The sequence below is a fragment of the Corythoichthys intestinalis genome, chromosome 15 (genome assembly GCF_030265065.1).
Source record: "Corythoichthys intestinalis isolate RoL2023-P3 chromosome 15, ASM3026506v1, whole genome shotgun sequence".
Classification (NCBI taxonomy): domain Eukaryota; kingdom Metazoa; phylum Chordata; class Actinopteri; order Syngnathiformes; family Syngnathidae; genus Corythoichthys; species Corythoichthys intestinalis.
In genome coordinates, this window is record NC_080409.1 from 46,514,599 (window position 1) to 46,537,779 (window position 23,181).

The 23,181-nt window shown below is 37.9% G+C and overlaps 1 protein-coding gene across 2 annotated transcripts in view; it reads left to right on the plus strand.

Annotated features, from left to right (window-relative positions):
* Positions 1-23,181, plus strand: part of fancm (FA complementation group M) — a 115,051-nt gene that overhangs the window by 37,998 nt on the left and 53,872 nt on the right. For both annotated transcript variants that reach the window (XM_057858961.1, XM_057858962.1), the window contains exons 5-9: positions 17,155-17,286; positions 21,219-21,351; positions 21,471-21,560; positions 21,640-21,741; positions 21,825-22,003. In XM_057858961.1, the coding sequence (XP_057714944.1) occupies positions 17,155-17,286; positions 21,219-21,351; positions 21,471-21,560; positions 21,640-21,741; positions 21,825-22,003 (636 nt within the window). The remainder of the gene's footprint in view (positions 1-17,154; positions 17,287-21,218; positions 21,352-21,470; positions 21,561-21,639; positions 21,742-21,824; positions 22,004-23,181) is intronic.

Consider the following 23,181-nt stretch of genomic DNA (forward strand, 5'->3'; position numbering starts at 1 on the left):
CCACACGGCAAAATCTGTTTTGCCCACATGGCAAAAAAATGCCACATAGCAAAATCCATTATGCCACATGGCAAAAAATGCCACATGGTAAAAAATGCTACTTGGCAAAATTTAATTTTTCCACATTGCAAAAAAATGCCACATGGCAAAAAAAAAAAAAAAAGTCACATGGCAAAATCCATTTTGCCACATGGCAAAAAAAATGCCACATGGCAAAATCCATTTTGCCACACGGCAAAAAATGCCACATGGTAAAAAATGCTACTTGGCAAAATTAATTTTGCCACATGGCAAAAAAAATGTCACATGGCAAAATCCATTTTGCCACATGGCAAAACAAATGCCACATGGCAAAGTCCATTTTGCCACATGGGGAAAAAAATGCCACATGGCAAAACAAATGCCACATGGCAAAATCCATTTTGCCACATGGCAAAAAAAAATGCCACATAACAAAATCAATGTTGCCACAAGGCAAAATGAATGTCACATGGCAAAAAAAAAAAGCCACGTAGCATAAAAAAATGCCACAAGGATGCCACACGGCAAAATCTGTTTTGCCACATGGCAAAAAAAGCCACATGGTAAAAAATGCTACTTGGCAAAATTAATTTTTCCACATGGCAAAAAAATGCCACATGGCAAAAAAAAAAAATGTCACAGGGCAAAATCCATTTTGCCACATGGCAAAAAAAATGCCACATGGCAAAATCCATTTTGCCACACGGCAAAAAATGCCACATGGTAAAAAATGCTACTTGGCAAAATTAATTTTGCCACATGGCAAAAAAAATGTCACATGGCAAAATCCATTTTGCCACATGGCAAAACAAATGCCACATGGCAAAGTCCATTTTGCCACATGGGGAAAAAAAATGCCACATGGCAAAACAAATGCCACATGGCAAAATCCATTTTGCCACATGCCAAAAAAAATGCCACAATACAAAATCAATGTTGCCACAAGGCAAAATAAATGTCACATGGCAAAAAAAATGCCACATAGCAAAATCAATTTTGCCACATGGCAAAAAAAAATGTCATGGCAAAAAAAGAAAATGCCACATGGCAAAATCCATTTTGCCACATGGCAAATACCACTTTTCGTTCTCGGGCCTGCTGGGAAAAAAAATTAAAATTAAATTAATTGCTTTAACCCTTTCAGGGACATTGGTCACTGCAGTGGTAGCTATTCTAAAGTTGATACTAAAAGGCCTGCCACATGAAAACATCATCAGAAAATCCCAAAATGTGAAAAAAATGAGGTCTTAATGCAGTAGTTCTGTTACGCCCCCTCCCACCACTGTAATCACACTGTAGTATCATTTGTCTATAAAATTCTTATTATTATAAGTACACCTCTGCATAACATTGTGTCCTTTTTAATATTACAGAAAAAAAGTAATTCAGATCAACTTACAATAAAATGTAAAAAAACAAAACAAAAAAACATCTATACTGTAAAAATACACTCAGGATGCATTTTTTGACCGTTTGATACTGAAAAATAAAATTTAATAAAACCTATGAATAATAATTCAAATTAATTAGCAACGTGAACTCACGAGGAAAATATTCCAAACAATTAGACCGAGAAAAAAAAAATTAATAGAACAAAAACGACTGTCGTTGGACAGAGGGACAGTTTTTATTGTTGCTGCAGGCGCTATCAGCTCCTTTGCCATGGTATGGGATTATTTTGCACTGAGCAACTTTGTATGCCACCATATATGATGCTAGCAGTGCTTGCTAGTTTACTGATGTAACAATGACAAAGCGGGACGATTGTTGGCAACATTCGGCACGTTTTCGCTGAAAACAAAAATTCCAGCTGTCCGCTGTGAACATTTTTAGACACAGTAAAGAGACTGGTCTTTCCTTGTCTCCTGATGTACTAAAAGTCAAAGCCAAAAGCGAAATGCTATATACGCTTCGTCATATTTCCTCGTCTTAGCTTTTTATATCTCCAGTGCTCTTTGCTGTGTGTACTGCCACCCACTGAATGGATGTGCAATTACACTTTATTCTAGTGCGGCAAAAAAGTATGTTCCCCGAGGTCTAATGCGCTACACCCAGCATCGCTCTGCACCCCACTGGGTGGGGGGGCTCTATTGAAGAAGTAATGATTTAATCGCAGTGGATGGAAACGCAATCAGCAACCTGAAAAGTGCCGAGGCATCCAATACCTGCACAGGAACAAAGTTAAATGTGTCCCAATACATGAACGCAGGAATTTTGTGTTCACGAAGGCAGATGTGATCAATCAAGCTTCTTGAACACACACATCTATATACAAATTGAAAAGGTTGATACGATGAGGCTTTTTGATACAGATCTTTTAGGTCAGTTCCTGTTGATTTGGGGACATTTTGCGGACAAGTCCTGTTGATATCAGGTCACTTCCTGTTGATATGGAGACATTTTGGGGACACGTCCTGTTGATATTATTTTACAAAATGACAATTGGCTGTAATGGTAATGGAAATTTAGATGTACATGGCTGTCAATGGCATCCTATTAGAAATTAATGGGAGTTTTTGGTGAATTTTTGGTGAGCCGTACATTTTTGCCAAATTATGTAGACAACTTTTATGCCCCTTATCGTCCAGGAATTATTTTATGTGTAAGTTATGCGATTTGGTCAAAAATGCACTTTGTTTTGTTTTGTTTTTTACTGTGTGTAAAGCTTACGGTTGGCAGCTTAGCAAACGTAGGCCTGGTGATCATTTCAAAATAAAAGACCATAATGTACAAATTTCTGGAGGCAATCACACATACTTCAGATTCTACACGAAGAATAGATTTAAAATGACATCCATTATGAAAAATCTGATTGGCAATGATAATATGATGTAATAAATAATAAGAATTTGGATTCAAATTTGTTACATGCGCACTTTGTAAGACAGTTTGTAATACAGGGTGACAGTCATTCTTGATCAAATTAACACTTTTCATTGGCTGTAATTGGCAGACAACAAAAATGACATTGGGTTTCTCACCTATTTTATATTCTGCACTTCACTAGCTTTAAAATAACTCGTTATGCAGTTGTTGTTGTTGTTGTTGTTTTTTATATATATATATATATATTTATGATTTTTAATAGTTTGTGTTTTAAGAATAAACATTTCTTGCATTTGAATATGTGATTTATGAGAATGTATTGTTACTATATTCGTGGTTGAATTGGTTAAAAAAAAAAAATCTCTTATCGGCAATAATTTATGAGACAATATATCGCCTACTAAAATTTGCTATCGCAACAGGCCGAGTAACACTGTATATCCACCTGAGCGCCACTAACTGTATGTAAAAAAAAAAAAAAAAAAAGTTTAAGAGGACGTTCACTGTTAGCATTAGCTTTATGCTAAAGCTACGAGTTACATTTAGTGTGTGATGATCACTCAGCACAAACCTTTGAAATAGAGGCGTGCAAAATTTCCGATTCTTAAATTATTCGCGATTCGGCCGTGGAGGATTCGAGAACGATTCACAAACATCCAAAGTCCGATTGTTGAATTATACCAGGTAAAGCGGAAATAAAACGCAGTCAGCGCGGTCTTCGAGACGCAATAAGGAACGGACCGAGTGTAAATATCATGTGCAGCTAATGCCGCTAGGTAAAAAAAAACCAAAAAAACAATAAAACTTGACTGCGGCCGTCAGGCGCTACAAACAGCGCCCAGTTGGTAGTTGCTACAAACATACGGCAACATACGGCTATGGTAGATATCACATATATCTAGACTCGATGTGAAATGACAGACTTTCCCGCGCTAGTAAACAGGCGCCATCTTAAAGCAGTAGACTTCTCTAGAAGGCTCTGTTGTAACGAACCTAATTACTTTTGATCTAAAATACCCCTAAATCGGCAAAATCTTGACTTGAATCTATCTTTAAATGATGAAACAGTTTTAAAACTTTCACATGTCAAAAGGAGACATGAGGGAAATTATGAAATAACGGGCGCAATTTTAACAACTTTAACGGTTGATTCACAACATTAAATGACCTCCAAACATAGCAAAGGTTACTATGTTTTTGTTTTGTTTTGTTTTGTTTTTTGAAAAAATGAAAAAAAAACATGAAAGGTAACACCAGTTACTTACTCAATACTCAAGTTACTTACATCATTAAATGAATTGAATGTAGTCTAAAGCTGCTGATACAGAATGGGGACTTGAGTATTTTATTTACTGTTTTTAACCAGTAACTTGATACTAAAACAGTACCGTAGTTTTCGGACGATAAGCCGCTACTTTTTACCCCTCATTTTGAATCCTGCGGCTTATAGTCCAATGCGGCTCATTTGTTGATATATTTGGGTGAATAGGTAACAGTTTTTTGACAGCGGCGTCATAAGACTGCCATGAGAACGTCATAAATATGATATGACATGGGCATGGGCATTAATGAATGCTTATGACAGATGTCATTAAGTGTCATCTGGCAAATTATGTCACTAACTCCATTTGTGTCCAGCTCGGATCTTTTACAACCATTCAAAAGGGGGATAATTTGCGCATTATTTAATGCTCATGGGGGTGTCATGTCATAATTATGATGGTCTTATGACAGTCTGATGGCGGCACCTTCAAATAAAGTGTTAATAAATTCCATAATTTGCAAATAATGAAACAACTAGAATAGTAACTAAAGAAATAATTAGCACAGAACACGAATTTTGTTTTGTTATTTACATCTGTCGCGCTACAATGTTGGCTAGGAGGCATGTTGGATGACAACAGTGTTGACAGCAGCTGGCAGCAGAGGTTTACTGTCTCCCCCAAGAGAACAATGATGGCCAAATGAAGCTTCTTGAAGCAATGAAGTTTTGGAGCTAAGTCAGTCTTCTGATGCCGCTGTCAAATAAAGTGTTACTGGTTGATATCGTTTGGTGTAAATATCCTATAATACAGTGAGGATAGCTACGGCTTATAGTCCAGTGCGGCTTATCTATGAACAAATGTTGTTTTTGTGTCAAATTTTGTGGGTGGCGGCTTATAGTCAGGTGCGCCTTATAGTGCGAAAATTACGGTAGTTTGGTTTATTTAGCCTGAGAGGATTTTTGAACAATTTTGGAACAAATATACAAAACATAAAAAAAAGAAAATGGTGGGAGGGGGGGATCAATACTGTAATCGATTTATAATCGAATCGGAGTCTCTGAATCGTAATCGAATCATTAGGTGCCCAAAGATTCCCACCTCTGCTTTGAAGGCTAAAGCAACATTGTATATTCTCTCTGGCCAAGATAAGAAAACAAATCTTACCGTTTTTGCAAGCTGGAGTGACTGGAGATGACACTGGTGGGTCGGGAAAAGTGGGGCGCGCAGCACGTCACGAGTGGCACAAACAAAATGTCTCGTCATCATCATGAAAAAAGTGTTCTTTGACAAAATATTTTCGCTATCGTCGTCGTTGACGAAAACCACACTGCTTCAAACTTTGAGTATTATTTTATTACACAGTTGAAATCCTTTCCTTTACACTTGTAGGACTGGAAACAAATGATAGTCAAAATAATTCCTGTCCATTGATAGCTTTTTTTATGTTGCATCAAATGAATCCGCGATGCATTATTTCCTGTTGTGGACTTTGCTTTGAAATCAGATCAACTTGGAAGTCAACTGGTGTCACGGAACAGGCTTGTGCTCCACTTTGGAGGTTCCGCCGTATTGTAAGATTTTGATGTGGCCAACAGCAGACAAACGAGTCCTTTGTCCTAACATAATAAACAAACTTGAACTTGAGCGGGCAGGATTTGGTCTGATCTGCGTCGCTGCGACAGCCAGCCACCATGTTGCACCCTTCCACCCGCACGTAGGGAGGACATTATATAATCCTCAACAGTCTGTGGGGGAGTTTCCATGTACAGTAAATGCGTGTATGCACACACACTTACTTTACTATGCCGTGTTGCTATATTTGTTGACACATGCAGTTTGACAATAAATTGATGGGTACGTGCGCGCTAATTTTGAGTTAATCATTTAAAATGTGACTGATAAGCATTTGCCAAGATGTGTGTAATCATTTATTAGGGATGAGCTGCATCAATATCATCACAAGAGGGAGGTCAATCAGTTTATTCTTTATTTGTTGAACTTAGGAACCCTTGTTTTTGCTTACAAACACACACACAGACACACATGTAAAGAGACATACATCCCCTCCGTTGTGGACATGCAGAGTTTAGCCATGTGCAGGTTCCGTTATTAATAGCAGCCCACAGAGCGGCTTTTTTCTCACATTCTTCACGTCACTTAACTCCATGCCGCTCCACCAATCAGCTGCAAACAAGCGCGCACACACATACACACAAACACCATCGGTTCTTGTCTCTTCAGTGTGTCGTTAACACTTTTTTGGGGTGAATACGCAGATTTTTGTAATGAAATCCCAAATAATTGTCAGTATCTGAATGGCAATATTTGCAGCCTGAGTAGTTTTGGAAAGAAAATGGTAATGAAAAACAAAATGTTTGTTTTATGATTAGAAATGCATTTTCAGATAATGTATGGCTTTCTGCCAAAATTAGTTTATTCAGTTTATTTGCACATCAAAATACAGTACATGATTATACGCTAGCGGTTCACATGGTAAGATGGGCGAATAGGACACTCCAAAGAAGCTATTCAAAGCTTTTAGCAGGGGCCCAGTTGGACAACACACACACACACAATTAGCTGTGGTTAATTTAAAAATTCTGGTTACATTGGATTTGATATGAGACACCAGTAGTGTTATTCAAAGAATCAGCATATTATATACAGTGGGGCAAATAAGTATATATAAGTATATAGTAATTGTCAACATGGGTAAACTTCAACCATGAGAGACAGAATGTGGAAAAAACCCCAGAAAATCACCATTTGATTTTTAAAGAATTTATTTGCAAATCACGGTGGAAAATAAGTATTTGGTCAATACCAAAAGTTCATCTCAGTACTTTGTTATGCACCCTTTGTTGGCAATAACGGAGGCCAAACGTTTTCTGTAACTCTTCACAAGCTTTTCACACACTGTTGCTGGTATTTTGACCCATTCCTCCATGCAGATCTCCTCTAGAGCAGTGATGTTTTGGGGCTGTTGTTGGGCAACACGGACTTTCAACTCCCTCCACAGATTTTCTATGGGGTTGAGATCTGGAGACTGGCTAGGCCACTCCAGGACCTTGAAAAGCTTCTTACGAAGCCACTCCTTTGTTGCCCTGGCTGTGTGTTTGGGATCATTGTCATGCTGAAAGACCCAGCCACGTCTCATCTTCATTGTCCTTGCTGATGGAAGGAGATTTTCACTCAAAATCTCTCGATACATGGCCCCATTCATTCTTTCCTTTACACAGATCAGTCGTCCTGGTCCCTTTGCAGAAAAACAGCCCCAAAGCATGATGTTTCCACCCCCATGCTTCACAGTGGGCATGGTGCAATTCACTATTCTTTTTCCTCCAAACAAGAGAACCTGTGTTTCTACCAAAAAATTGTATTTTGGTTTCATCTGACCATAACACATTCTCCCAGTCCTCTTCTGGATCATCCAAATGCTCTCTAGCGAACCGCAGACAGGCCTGGACGTGTACTTTCTTCAGCAGGGGGGAACGTCTGGCAGTGCAGGATTTGAGTCCCTGGCGGCGTATTGTGTTACTGATAGTAGCCTTTGTTACTGTGGTCCCAGCTCTCTGTAGGTCATTCACTAGCTCCCGCCGTGTGGTTCTGGGATTTTTGCTCACCGTTCTTGTTATCATTTTAACGCCACGGGGTGAGATCTTGCATGGAGCCCCAGATCGAGGGAGATTGTCAGTGGTCTTGTATGTCTACCATTTTCTAATAATGGCTCCTACAGTTGATTTCTTTACACTAAGCGTTTTACCTATTGCAGATTCAGTCTTCCCAGCCTGGTGCAGCCCTTTGGTCTTGGCTATTGTGGAGTTTGGAGTGTGACTGACTGAGGGTTGTGGACAGGTGTCTTTTATACCGATAATGAGTTAAAACAGGTGCCATTAATGGAGGTAACGAGTGGAATCTCGTTAGACCTCGTTAGATGTTAGACCTCTTTGACAGCCAGAAATCTTGCTTGTTTGTAGGTGACCAAATACTTATTTTCCACTCTAATTTGGAAATAAATTCTTTAAAAATCAAACAATGTGATTTTCTGTTTTTTTCTGTTGAGGTTTACCCATGTTGACAATTACAGGCCTCTCTAATCTTTTCAAGTTGGAGAACTTGCACAATTGGTGGTTGACTAAATACTTATTTGCCCCACTGTATACATTGCTAGGAGATGAGTTTTGAGTTTTTTCTTAAAGATGGAGATGGAGTGTGACGTTTTAAGTGTTTCGTCCAGTTCATTCCAAATCTGTGGTCCTTTGCATACAATACTGAAGCTTGTACACTTTAGCCTTAGTTTTTTCTTCTTCTGGTAGTATATGTATGCTGAGGAGTACAGATTGGGATGAGGTCACCTAATTTATGGTTTAGTCTATCGACGATCTGTTACGTTACACAAGCATTTTGGTAGTAGTTGTGGTCTTTAAGCCTCAGAAGGTGGTGGCGGTGAAAAAATATTTTAGTTGGAGCTTTAAATTCAGACCATGTTAGGGCACGTATGACTTTTTTCTGTTGTATTTCAAGCTTTTTTAGATAAGTTGGATATGTGTTGCACCATATGATATTACAGTATTGTAAATGTGGTTCAAATAAAGATTTATACAAAATGAGAAGTGCAGCGCGTGGGAGATAATGTCTCAGTTTTAAAAAAAGAGCAGCATATTTTGACAGTTTATTTGTAAGAACATCAATATGTTTTCTAAAATTAAGGCAGTATGACCACCACTACAACTAGTCAAGTCAATGAGATCGTGTATCTCTATAAATTATTTTGACAGTGTAGTTTTTTATGCATCGGGTTATTCGCAATCGTGTTGTGAAAATAATTACAAAAGTGATAATAAAAAAAAAAAAACTAAAAAAAAAAACATAGTCCCAGTCAAATGTTTTACTCGTAGCGCGTTTGAACACAAAATGATGGGCGATATATTCCCTGCTGTTTTAGATGAAAGGTCAGGGGGAATTACCTGTTGTTATTCAACACTTCGCTTTTGTCGTGTAAAGAACACCTCGGTTTAGCCCCCCTGAAAAGCACAGAGATTTAGCCCAAATGGGCCAAGTGGCTCAGTTTTCATAACCAAGGCAGCGCATGATCACTATCATTTCTGGGAAATGGCCAGGCTCCAGGTTTTCTCATGTACAGTAGCATGCGTATTTATTTATTTTTTTACATCTGTTTAAATAATTTCAAAATGTAATCCACTATTCACAATTTATATGGAACTTATTTACCTCATTGACGGTGCTAGACATCCATTACATTTCGACTGGGAGAGGTTGGCAGCAAAGAAACGCTGCCAACTAGTGGTATTACAATATATCAAAAAGGTTATCGATATACTTCCATCTGGAATTGATAAATCATTTAAAAAAGTGGCACTGTTTGAAAAAAAAAAAAATGAACCAACAGGCGGCCGACAAAATCTTCCATTAGAATAGTGCTCTTTGGCGCTGCCCTAGTGGCTCTCTGGAGTTCTTTCAAAATGTTTGAAAATGGAAAAAGATGGGTCAGGGAGACATGCACTTTTTCGTAGTGCTGTCAAATTTATCGCGTTAACGGGCGGTAATTAATTTTTTAAATTAGTCACGTTAAAATATTTGACGCACTTAACGCATGCGCGGAATGACCCGCTCATGCATTGCCTCAAACAGATTACAATGACGCCGTTTGTTGCACATAATAAGAGGCATAGAAAGCATAAGCGGATTTTAAGGTGGGGCCAGGCCCCGCGGTGGCCTAAAAATGTCATTGCATGAAATTGACTTTCCGATATACATATAAAAGTTGTAAAGCAATAAAACTGCAACAAAAATGAATGAAATGAACCCAAAAAAAATTTTTTTTTATAATGGGTCAAAATTATTTTTCGAACAGATCATGTGACTAGCACATTAGACGGTCATTTGCTTTGCATATAATTTTCATATTTGCATATAATTAAGAAAAAAATTAGAGGAGGGCAATTTTATTTTTCAAATTATTTTTTTCTGTGATAATATTTTTGTGTTCAAATGCAAATTTTTTATTCGCAAATATTTTTTCGCATTCAAAAACGTTTTCTATGATTGAAATTTTTCTTTTTGAAAATTTTTTTTTTTTTTGAAGAAACTTATTTTTTGATTGAATAATTTAGACAAACATGTCCTAGCCAAAATGTTGCCCAAACACAAATCAACATGACTACAATCAAAAAAGTTGCTTCAATCAAAAAAACTTGACTCCAATCAAAAAAGAAAAAAAATCAAAGATAAATAGCTTTCACATGCATTTTTTTAATTTTCAAATTTATTTTTGCATTCAGACACTTTTTTTTGATTGACGCGAATTTTTTTTTTTTAATTAAAAATATATATTTTGATTAAAGCAACTTTTTTTTTTAAAAATTGAAGCAACTTTTTTTTTTTGATTGAATAATAAAGGCACACATTTACCTCCATATGGCTCCGCCCAGGGGATACAATTTTTGACTGGGGTAACTACATTGGCACGACACCGGCCGGCGTACCATATTCAATGGATGACGATCTTGGCGAAAAGCAAAGCTGTCCTAAGCAGCCTGATTTAGATTTCCCCTCAAGAATAATGGGAATTGGGAAATAAAAAACACTCACTTTCCACTTATTATTATATATATTTTTGTAAGTGAATTTTATTGCTGACACTGCGTTTCGGGGTCATCAACATGTCCCCCCCCCCCCCCCCCACACACACACACACACACACACCTCCCCCCGGGCCCAAAAGTCAAACTCCGCCTATTATAGAAAGGCGAGTGGACACAGGCGTTCATTGGACCGCGCCATTTATTGGCATAAGCTTCGGCAACTCCTTCACAACAAACATAAGTATCATTTAGTGAAAGCACAACAAAAATAATATTCCTATCTCTCCAAAAAAATAATGTTCACAAAAAGAACGCCCTTCAATCTGTAGTAATGAGGCCCTATTCTCACACAGTTAAACAACAATGCAGAGAACTCGCATTCCCAATCAAAATAGCTATGAAAAATACACATAAAACGTACTCAGACTTTGGTCAAACTCTATTCAAGCATTTCGTTTAGCTCTTGTTTAGCTCAACAAATACACTGGATGGCAATATTTAGTCACAATATACAATCTATCAGAGGTCTCGTACGTTGTTAAGCCAGTACTCAAATGAACGTGAATCACAATAGACCCTGTCTAAAAAAAATAAAAACGGAGCTACAGCGTCAGTCGAGGGACAAAACACACTTATTGGCTTGATTTCTAAGTAATTCAAATTCAAAAATCAATTCAAAAACACCTTGTGGTGTATTTCAATCAATACCTTACGTAGCTAAAGACACTGTGGAAGAACGGCAGGGAGCCCATGTGACGTCACCGCTCGGCGACGTCAATAATGGTGAGCTACTAGTTTATTTTTTGATTGAAAATTTTACAAATTTTATTAAAACGAAAACATTAAGAGGGGTTTAAAATTACTATAACATGTACTAACATTTATCTTTTAAGAACTACAAGTCTTTCTATCCGTGGAGCGTGGATCCCTTTAACAGAAAGAATGTTAATAATGTTAATGCCATCTTGTGGATTTATTGTTATAATAAACAAATACAGTACTTATGTACAATATGTTAAATGTATATATCAGTCTTGTGTCTTATCTTTCCATTCCAACAATAATTTACAGAAGAATATGGCATATGTTAGAGATGGTTTGAATTGCAATTAATTACGATTCATTAATTTTTAAACAATGATTAACTCGATTAAAAATTTTACTCGTTTGACAGCCCTATTTTTAATTTTAATATGCTTTCTCTTGGAGGACAAAACATGACACAAATTAGGGCTGTCAAACGATTAAAATTTTTAATCGAGTTAATTACAGCTTAAAAATTAATTAATCGTAATTAATCGCAATTCAAACCATCTATGAAATATGCCATATTTTTCTGTAAATTATTGTTGCAATGAAAAGATAAGACACAAGACTGATATATACATTCAACATACGGTACATAAGTACTGTATTTGTTTATTATAACAATAAAACAACAAGATGGCATTAACATTATTAACATTCTCTTAAAGCGATCCATGGATAGAAAGACTTGTAGTTCTTAAAAGATAAATGTTAGTACAAGTTATAGAAATTTTATATTAAAACCTCTCTTAATGTTTTCGTTTTATTAAAATTTGTAAAATTTTCAATCAAAAAATAAACTAGTAGCTCGCCATTGTTGATGTCATTACACCATGCTCACTCCCCAAACCCATAAAATCATTTGGACCCAAGCGCCAGCAGAGGGCGCCAAACAACAAAAAACAAGTAACAAGCGGACATTACACTGCTGTCATTTTAATCTGAGCGGCGCATGTGCGTTAATTGCGTCAAATATTTTAACGTGATTATTAAAAAAATTACCGCCCGTTGACGCGATAGTTTTGACAGCCCTAACTGTAATGAAAAACTTGTGGTGGCATTGGGTGGTACAAAAGTAAAGTCACGTGGTGTATCATTCTCTATTGGATGCACCGCAGGCAAAATACAGTATAAGGCGGACCTTCAATGAATGGCGTATTTTAAAACCTTTTTTATGTATAGGCGACGGGCGCACTGCATTATAAGGCGCAGTAGTAGTAGTTGTGGTTAGCGTTGCGTTATGCTTCAACAAGATGGAGGTGAGCTAAATGGAGTGTCATGCCATGATTAACCAATATTGATCCATGAACTGTGAAATGAAAAAGTATCTGAACGTTTTGGAATTTCTCACTTTTCTACATAAAATCATCATCAAATGTTATCGGATTTTTGTCAAAATCACACAGAAAAAAAAGCAGTGTCTGCTTTAACTAAAACCACCCAAACATTTACAGGTTTTCATATTTGAATGTGGGTAGTATACAAATAATGACAGAAGGGGGGGAAAAAAATAAATGAACCCTCTGCTTAAGGAGACTTAAAGAGCATATGACACGAGAAAAAAAGTCTTAAATGGCATTATTATGTGAATTAGAATCATATTTTGAGGCGATTCGACTGTATACAACAATTTAGCAAAGCACAGATGACGAGAAATTAGGCTTTTAATCTGCCGGTTAGCGACGCCTACCATTATAGGGCTTTAGCGTCCCCAACAGGTGGATGACGTTAGCGGTAGGCTGGGCTCATGGGTTTTACTATTCAGCCCATTGAGGGGGAATTATTCAGAACGAGGAAAACGCGACGAAGAGAGCCGCAAAATGTCATTGTTTCAGTCTCTGTACTCCAATATTTTTACAGGATATTCTTTTTATCCAAGTATTTTTCCCGAATAGCTATATAAATGGCTTGAGAAGGACCAGTCAGCCCGTCGAGGGGGAACTATTCACAACGAGGAAAACGCGACAAAGAGAGCGGCAAAATGTCATTGTTTCTGTCTCTTTACTTCAATATTTTTACAGGATATTCTTTTTATCCAAGTATTTTCCCCAATTGCTAAATAAATGGCATGGTCATGACAAATAACAGTCTGAATGGAATATGAAATAATAAAAATGCATTTATTCAGGACGACATGGCAAAATTACTCCATAATGGTCAAAACTGTCGACTTCACCTTTACTGTCGCACCTCCCGAACGATATTTTATGACACCTAAATCGGACATATGTCATTTCCCTTCCCCGGCTTCGGAGAATGTAAACAAACCAGAAGGCGTGACAGCTAGCCGACATGCTAACCCGAACCGAGGGATGTTTCAAAGTCTTCGAAGCGGAAAATCACACATAACTATCCTGGATTATTTGACATGACGACCCGGTTGTCGATTGTGTTCGCGGATCGGCAAACCGCCCGGCAGAGAGCAATTTACAGTTCGTTCCCCGGAGGAGGGTGGCTGGAGTTGTTGTGCAGCTAACGTGCTGCTGCTAATGAGCATTAGGAGAGCTTTCTACATGCCTATCAATGATCAAACGTAAGTAGTCCTTCATTTAAAGGAAGTTTGTAGTGTTTACTTTGTAATCGCTGTATTCGTATTTGACATAATACAAAACAAGATGTTTACTCACTTCCTCGTAAGTCCAATGGTCCCACAGTAAATAACCACGGTGAATGGGAACCTTTTGAAACTCCAAAAAGGCGCATACGCCTCTCCCTCATACAGAATGATTTTTCTGCAGCCGTTTGGCTGGCGTGATGCGAAAAATAAACGTATTAATCCGCAAAATCAGCTGAATCTTTCGTCCTCATACACAACAGTACACTGTAGCATGAAGAGGACGTCTTCTACCGTACACGTCACAGCGCCCTCCTCCTCAATGCAAGACCGAAGCCGGAAGTCACTCATTTTCATGGCGCGGGATTTAAAAAACTAAATAAAAATAGCGATCGCTTCCACACACATCCAAGCGGCCCATATCATTCAGGGGCATAAAATACCGCATGTATTATGAAATAAACATGCTTTTTCGTGTCACAGGCACTTTAAAGAGCAATTGAAACCAAATTTTACCAAACATTTTTAGTCATGTGTGTGCCCAATCACTGATGAGTAGTTTAAAGCTGTCCTGCAAACTATTAAACACACCCCTGGTAAGAAATTTCTTGATGAGAAGCATTGTCTGATGTGCATCATGGCTCATTCAAAAGAGCTGTCTGAAGACCTGCGATCAAGGACTGTCGATTTGTATAAAGCTAGGAAAGGATACAAAACCATCTCTGAAAGTTTGGATGTTCATCAATCGACAGTCAGAGAAGTTGTCTACAAATGGAGAGAGTTTGGCACTGATGCTTCTCTCCCAAGGAGTGGCCGTCCACCAAAAATGACGCCCGGGGGGAAAGGGGCACAAAGTATTAAATTTGATGGTTTACTTGCATATTTTTTCACCTTCTGTCATTGTTTTCATATTATCCTCATTAAAATATGAAAAGTAGGGTTGTTCCGGTCATGTTTTTTTGCTCCCGAGCTGATCCCGATCGTTTTAGTTTGAGTATCTGCCGATCCCGATATTTCCCGATCCGATTGCTTTTTTTTGCTCCCGATTCAATTCCAATCATTCCCAATAATTTTACCCGATCATATACATTTTGGCAATGCATTAAGAAAAAAATGAATAAAACTCGGACGAATATATACATTCAACATACAGTACATAAGTACTGTATTTGTTTATTATGACAATAAATCCTCAAGATGGCATTTACATTATTAACATTCTTTCTGTGAGAGGGATCCACAGATAGAAAGACTTGTAATTCTTAAAGGATAAATGTGACTTTGTATATTGTGACTAAATATTGACATCTAGTGTATTTGTTGAGCTTTCAGTAAATGATACTGCAGCCATTCAACTTCTGCCAAAATGCATGATGGGAAGTGCAACCATGACTGTGCGTAATGGTCCCAATTTATATATCTTCTCAGCGTTGGGAAAATAATAGGGTGTTAAGAAAGAGACCAACTACTACCTTTCTTCCCCACATTACCTCCCACGGTATTTTTAATTGCTGAGAGAGGGATTGTAAGGCTGTCGCCAAATATAAAAAGGCTCCAAAGGCTGTCAACATTCTCTCTACTCATTATGCGCTGCCTTTTAGTTCTATATATAGGTAAAATGGCGCCTTTATGGATTTAATGCGAGAAAGCGTGAGTGGGTCGTGCAGCGCATGCATTAATTATTTAACGTGATTAATTTAAAAAAAAATTTAATTACCGCCGTTAACGCAATAAACTTGATAACCCTACTTTAAACCAAAACTACTTTGGATGAGTGTAAGACATTTTGTCTGTAACATTAAATACAATTAGAAAACGATTTAAATAAAATATATATTAAAAAAGGCATGTCCGATATTTTTTTGCCGATTCCGATACTTTGAAAATGACGTGATCGGACCGATCGATCGGGACATCTTTAATGAAAACCTATAAATGTTTGGGTGGTTTTAGTTAAAGCAGACACTGTTTTTTCATCTGTGTGATTTTAACAAAGATCACATTTGATGGTGATTTTATGCAGAAATGTGACAAATTCCAAAAGGTTCAGATATTTTTTCATACCACTGTATGAAGAATAAAGCACTGCTTTGGTGTCAAAAGAGCTGTTTTGATGTTTAATTTTCAACAACAGACAGTTCGCACACTTGATAGGTCATCACTAAATTAGAGTGCCTCAGGCTGCTTTTATGATAACGTGTTTACCATCAAGGCTTCTAATGCAGTTTGAGAAGTTCCATAGCTGCCAGAAATCTGCTTCCCATTGGCTGGTTGTAGGACACGGGAAAGAAATCGGACAAAACGCTGAACAACGCCCCTTGCTGTCTTCCACCCGATGCTAGAATTCGTAATGTGACTGCCAGTCTGGGCGGCATCAACAGTCGGACAGACCACCTCCGCATCCGTCTTCATTACATTGTTTCTATTCATCCTTCACACAGTCGCTGGAAACAAAAATGTTGATTAATCCATCTGCAGGCGTCTGGGAGATTGATTAATTGATAATTTTAAGACACTGCGGCTGTGCGCTGGTCCTCGTGGGAAATGCAGTCTTCCTTATGGCAAAACACTACCGCTTTTGTTCACCAGTGTCGTTAAAATCGATGAAAACTGAAAGGTTATGAAGTGTTGCTTCAAAAAAATCATTATCGATAACTCGAAAAACTCAGTTGCTCTTCTCACACATGCTGTGCTGCATTGTGTTGCTCAATTTGTGTTGTCATTCCGTGTCTAGAGCAACGTCTCACCATTATCAAAATTGAGATTGCACTGACTGTCTGAGCAGTGACGGTGAATAGATATCCTCAAATTGTCCGTAACCATCTTTCCCTTGCTTTTATTCCAAAACGAGGGCAGTGTGAAAGAAAAATCATGTCCAGCCAGAATTCTATTATTTGTCTATTGTTAAAAATGGAATAAAAACGTCTTTCAGTTATTGCTGATTGGTAGAATACATAATAGAAGCGCATGTGTGCAATCACTTCCTTGCTTCGTGTCTGCTCATCAGTGGAAAAAACATAGGCAGGAAATGGCCACTTATGATGACCTACATAAATGATGTGTGCTTCTCCGTCAGGTGCTGGAGAAGTTCACGTCTCGCCTGATCCAAAACCGAGTGATGCAACACAAGGAATTACAAAATCTCACCAAGTACCAGCTCCTCCTTGCCAGGGAACAGTTCCGAAAAAACCCACCAACACACATCAAGGTACAACTGGTTTCCATGAATGGAACGATACATTTAGAATTAGTATTTATTAGGGTTGTTCCGATCATGTTTTTTTTGCTCCCAATCCGATCCCGATCGTTTTAGTTTGAGTATCTGCCGATCCCGATATTTCCCGATCCGATTGCTTTTTTTGCTCCCGATTCAATTCCAATCATTCCCGATAATTTTTCCCGATCATATACATTTTGGCAATGCATTAAGAAAAAAATGAATAAAACTCGGACGAATATATACATTCAACATACAGTACACAAGTACTGTACAGTGGTACCTCTACATACGAATTTAATTCGTTCCAGGACCTTGTTTGTAAGTCGAAATGGTCGTATGTCGAGCAGGATTTTCCCATAGGAATACATTATAATTCCATTAATTCGTTCCAAAGCCTAAAAACATACACTAAATTCTTAATAAATACTGCTGGCACTGTTACAAATGGCAATTAAACATAGAAAACCAAATAAGTTATAAATAAATAATTCAGAATAATATAATAATAATAAGAATAATTAATAATTATTCCTGTAAATAATGTAACGAATCGGATTCTAATATGGCGGACACTTTTTACTGTCCCTGAACGCACCGCGAAGCTGACGTCTCAGTGAGATAGGTCGGTGCGGTAGAGATAATACTTTTGTTTTCTTGAGAGCACAGTCAACTGCTTAAGACAATGGGCGTTTTGTGTTGGATAAGTTCTTAAATAAATGATAAAAACGTGACGAAGCTGGCGATTTCCTTGGCAATGTTACCACAATAATAATTGTCACCTTAACTTATAAATAGTGGCGAACGGTGGTCGGAAGAGGACCATGGAGCTGTATTGTTGAGCCAGTTCAGGGACGCGCACCCCAAGCTCATATTTTTCTATAACTTGCATCTTCATTTCAAAGGTAAGCATCACTTTTTTTCCTTGTTTCTCCAACTGTATCAACTTTTTTTGAAAACTGTGTTGATTTCTCACACAAGAAAATCCACCGTGCGTTCGTTTGCAGTGCTGTCATGTCGTCGTATTTCGAGCATGTCGTCGGATGTAGAAACAAATGGCGAGTCAAATTTTACATCGGATGTCGAAAAGATCGTGTGTCGAAGCGATCGTATGTCGAGGTACCACTGTATTTGTTTATTATGACAATAAATCCTCAAGATGGCATTTACATTATTAACATTCTTTCTGTGAGAGGGATCCACGGATAGAAAGACTTGTGACTTTGTATATTGTGACTAAATATTGTCATCTAGTGTATTTCTTGAGCTTTCAGTAAATGATACTGAAGGCCATGCCCAAATGTATGATGGGAAGTGGAACCATGACAAGTGGAACCATGACTGTTCGAAGTTCTACCAATTCATATATCTTCTCTGCGATGGGATATAACATAAGGTGATAAGAAAAAGATCAATTGCTACCTTGCTTCCCCACATTGCTTCCCATGATTTTCTAATTGTAGGGAGAGGGATTGTAAGGCTTTAGCCAATTAAAATAAGGCTCCAAAGGCTGCCAAAATTCACTCTACTCATTTTATGCTGCCTTTTAGCTCTCTACATAGGCAAAACGGCGCCATTACAGATGGAGCACGACAATGCGTGAGTGGGTCGTGCAGCGCATGCATTAATTGCGTTAAATATTTTAACGTGATACATTTTTTAAAAAATTAATTACCGCCGTTATTGGGATAGATTTGATAACTCTACCTTAAGCCGAAAGTAAAGACTCTGGATAAGTGTAACATATTATGTCTGTAACGTTAAATACAATTAGAAAACGATTTAATAAAAAAAATATATATATATATATAAAAAGGCATGGCCGATATTTTTTTGCCGATTCCGATACTTTGAAAATGAAGTGATCGGACCCGATTGATCAGGATGCCGATCGATCAGGACATCTCTCGTATTTATACAACTCTTTCAATCATATTGCTGTTCATTTTCTGACACCACAAGAAGACCACACACAAAGGTGTGTGTCAAGCGTGCGGGCCGGAAGTGGCCCACAAGGGTGTGTTCTGCCCCTGACTGGCACGTTGTAGCTCATTCATACTGTACACACAGAAGCATGCTTTAATTTTGACATTGGCACTGTAAAATCGAAGATGCGCCGTCAATGGCAAGTTGTTTCTTCTTGTTTGTTTTGGGTCACTTCCTTGTAAACCCTTTAACACCTGGGACCAGCGGTGTTACAGGGATGCCAGGTGTTAGTGGGCATTGGTCTTACCTGGGGCGGGGCAAAAAAAAAAGCTACAATGCTAAAGTAGGTCGAAATCCAGCGTAGGGCTACTGCACCTTAAAACATGTTTTGTTTTCTCCCTGAGATAACTGTTGTTGTGATTTGGTCTAAACAAATAAAAGTTGATTTGATTTTATTTTACTTAGAACACATCCATAACTGAACAGTATGGACATGCAGGCGACTTTTTTTTTTTTTTTAGTTAACATATTGTTGTTCCTCGATTTTATTATTATTGTTATTAGGGTTGTTCCGATCATGGTTTTTTTTTTTTTTTTTTGCTCCTGATCCGATCCCGATCGTTTTAGTTTGATTATTTGCCGATCCCGATATTTCCCGATCCGATTGCTTTTTTTTTTTGCTCCCGATTCAATTCCAATCATTCCCGATATTTTTTCCCGATCATATACATTTTGGCAATGCATTAAGAAAAAAATGAATAAAACTCGGACGAATATATACATTAAACATACAGTACATAAGTACTGTATTTGTTTATTATGACAATAAATCCTCAAGATGGCATTTACATTATTAACATTCTTTCAGTGAGAGGGATCCACGGATAAAAAGACTTGTGACTTTGTATATTGTGACTAAATATTGCTATCTAGTGTATTTGTTGAGCTTTCAGTAAATGATACTGTAGCCATGACCAAATGCATGATGGGAAGTGGAACCATGACTGTGCGTAGTGCTACCAATTGATATATCTTCTCTGCGTTGGGAAATAACATAAGGTGTTAAGAAAAAGATCAATTGCTTCCTTGCTTCCCCACATTGCTTCCCATAATATTTGTAATCATAGGGAGAGGGATCGTAAGGCTTTAGCCAAAAAAAAAAAAAATCTCCAAAGGGTGCCAAAATTCATTCTACTCATTTTACACTGCCTTTTATCTCTCTATATAGGTAAAACGGCGCCATTATAGGTTGAGCGCGATAATGCGTGAGTGGGTCGTGCGGCGCATGCATTAATTGCGTTAAATATTTTAACGTGATACATTTGTAAAAAAAAAAATAATTAATTACCGCCGTTATCAGGATTAATTTGATGACCCTACCTTAAGCCTAAACTAAAGACTCTGGATGAGTGTAACATAATATGTCTGTAACGTTAAATACAATTAGAAAACGATTTAATTAAAAAATATATATGTATATATTTAAAAAAGCCATGGCCGATATTTTTTTGCTGATTCCGATACTTTGAAAATGACGTGATCGGACCCGATCGATCGGGATCGGGACGTCTCTAATCGTAACGGTATCGGCCTTGAGGAGCAGGAAGTTATCGATATCGGTATCTGTTTCAAAAAACGGATATCGTGCACCCCTAATTTCCACTCAAATCCGGCGTTAGAACGCAGCGTGTGTTTGCGTTTATCACAGTGAATAGTGAAAGCCACCTCAACGCTCTATGGGTCGTCACCCTATGAGAAGTCGTGGTGCAAAGTCTGTGGGAGTTCTCTTGTCAAATGATGCTAGAGTCTATGGACTAGCAATTATTTTTGACTGTCATGAAAGGAAAACACTCACCAAAACACATGCACTGTTTATCTTTTGAGGCCGTATTTTCCTTCAGATTTTTATATGCTGAAGTTGTTAGACTTTGATGCTCCACTAAGTCCTGGCTGTTGTTTTTCACAATAGTCTGTGAACTGGCATGTTGTGCTTGCAGGGACCGCAGCAGGGAATGCTGGAGGGAGACTTTGCCCTTTGCATTAGCCTGTGTCATGGCTACGAGCTCCTCATGCAAATGGGACTCAGGTCGCTCTTCTTTTTCGTCCAGGGGATCATGGATGGAACCAGAGGTTTTTTTTCACATTTCTATTGAAATCGTCACGCTTCATTTTTTCCGCATCCTCAGCCAAAGAAGATATCATTTCATAACCATGTGTTGTTTGACATCTCCATCCTCTGTTTGTTTTAGAAATGTCCCGGGCCAGGAATGAGCTGCAGAGGACTCCCACCTTCATGGATCTTTATCAAGAAATGGAGACAATGTTTGGGAAGGAACCTGGTATTTAAGAGACCGTTTTTAAGCACAAGGTTTAAGCACAAGTGCCTAAATCTGCTATCTATATCTGCCTTATATCCAGGCCTGGATGAACCCTTCATTTATGGTCACCCAAAGCTACAGAAACTTGAAGACGTGGTGCTCCAACACTTCCAATCGTTGTCACAGAACGCAGCAAGTAATGGTAATTTGCTTGTCATAAAAATTCACCCTCATGGTAACACAACGATTCGTGCAAAATTTGAATGTCACAAAATTAACCTCCAGGTTCGGCTGCACAGGAAGTGAGCACACGGGTGATGATCTTTTCGTCGTTCCGTGACAGCGTGCAGGAGATCGCCGCCATGTTGAACCGCCACGGCCCGCTAATTAGAGTCATGACATTCATGGGGCAAGCTTCGGCGGGGAAAGGAGTCAAAGGTTTTACCCAGAAGGAGCAACTGGAGGTGGAGACTTTCTCTTTTCTCGTTATCACGATCACATCTCAGCACGTTGTTCACTTCCAATGAAAAGCATGTGTTTTAAACCTAAAAAAGAAATTAAATCAACAGCTTCTTTGTGTTAATGTTGGATTCAAAATGAAAAACGGACTGAATTTGGGCCTAAAAGCTTTTCATTAGACAGCTAGAGTTGGGCAAATAAGTATTTAGTCAACCCCTAATTGTGCAAGTTCTCCCACTTCAAAATATTAGAGAGGCCTGTAATTGTCAACATGGGTAAACCTCAACCATGAGAGACAGAATGTGAAAAAAAAACAGAAAATCACATTTTTTTGTTTTTAAAGAATTTATTTGCAAATCGTGGTGGAAAATACCGTAATTTCCCGAATATAAGGCGCACCCGTGTATAACGCGCACCCCAAATTTACTTGTATAATATAGGGGAAATTATTGTACCCATGTATAACGCGCACCCTAATTTTACCACCAATAAATAGAAGAATACAAGAAAACAGAGCTCGTGTACAGAAATGTCATTTTACTGACTGGTGAAACATAGCACATTGGTAGTTTAAAATATTACTGTAAACTGACAATATATACGGTAATAATATGATCTGATAACTTCTTGAACTTACCAGAATCCAGGAGAAAACAAAACAGATGTGACTTTTCTTTTAAAAGCTGCTGTAGAACTCGTTTCATCATGATGAATAAATGTTTCCTCCATGGATTGATATGGTAAAGTGAAAGTGAGAACGTAAGTCGGAAATCCGAGAGAGCTCATCGCTGTCGACACGACAGTAACAATAGGAACTATTGTTATTTAGGTTTGAGTTTCCCGAGGGACAGATATAGTTGACGGACACAGGAAGTCTGTGTTGTTACGTTTGTTATAGTCCGAGTTGCGGAGCTGCAATAAACGTTGACTCAAATGAGTTCAAGAAACTAAATTCTGTGCTTTATGAAGAGTGAAAAAAGCTGAATTTAACACAGATGAAATCATTCGGCCGATCAGAGTGAAGAATTACCGAAACAAAATGGTGACGTCACGTACCGTAATGGTCGGCAACGGATCGCCGCATACATTTCTTTAACACAACATGGTCGTGTCAATTTAAAAAAAAAAAAAAACATTTTTTGTATATATATGAAATATATATATATATATATATATATATATA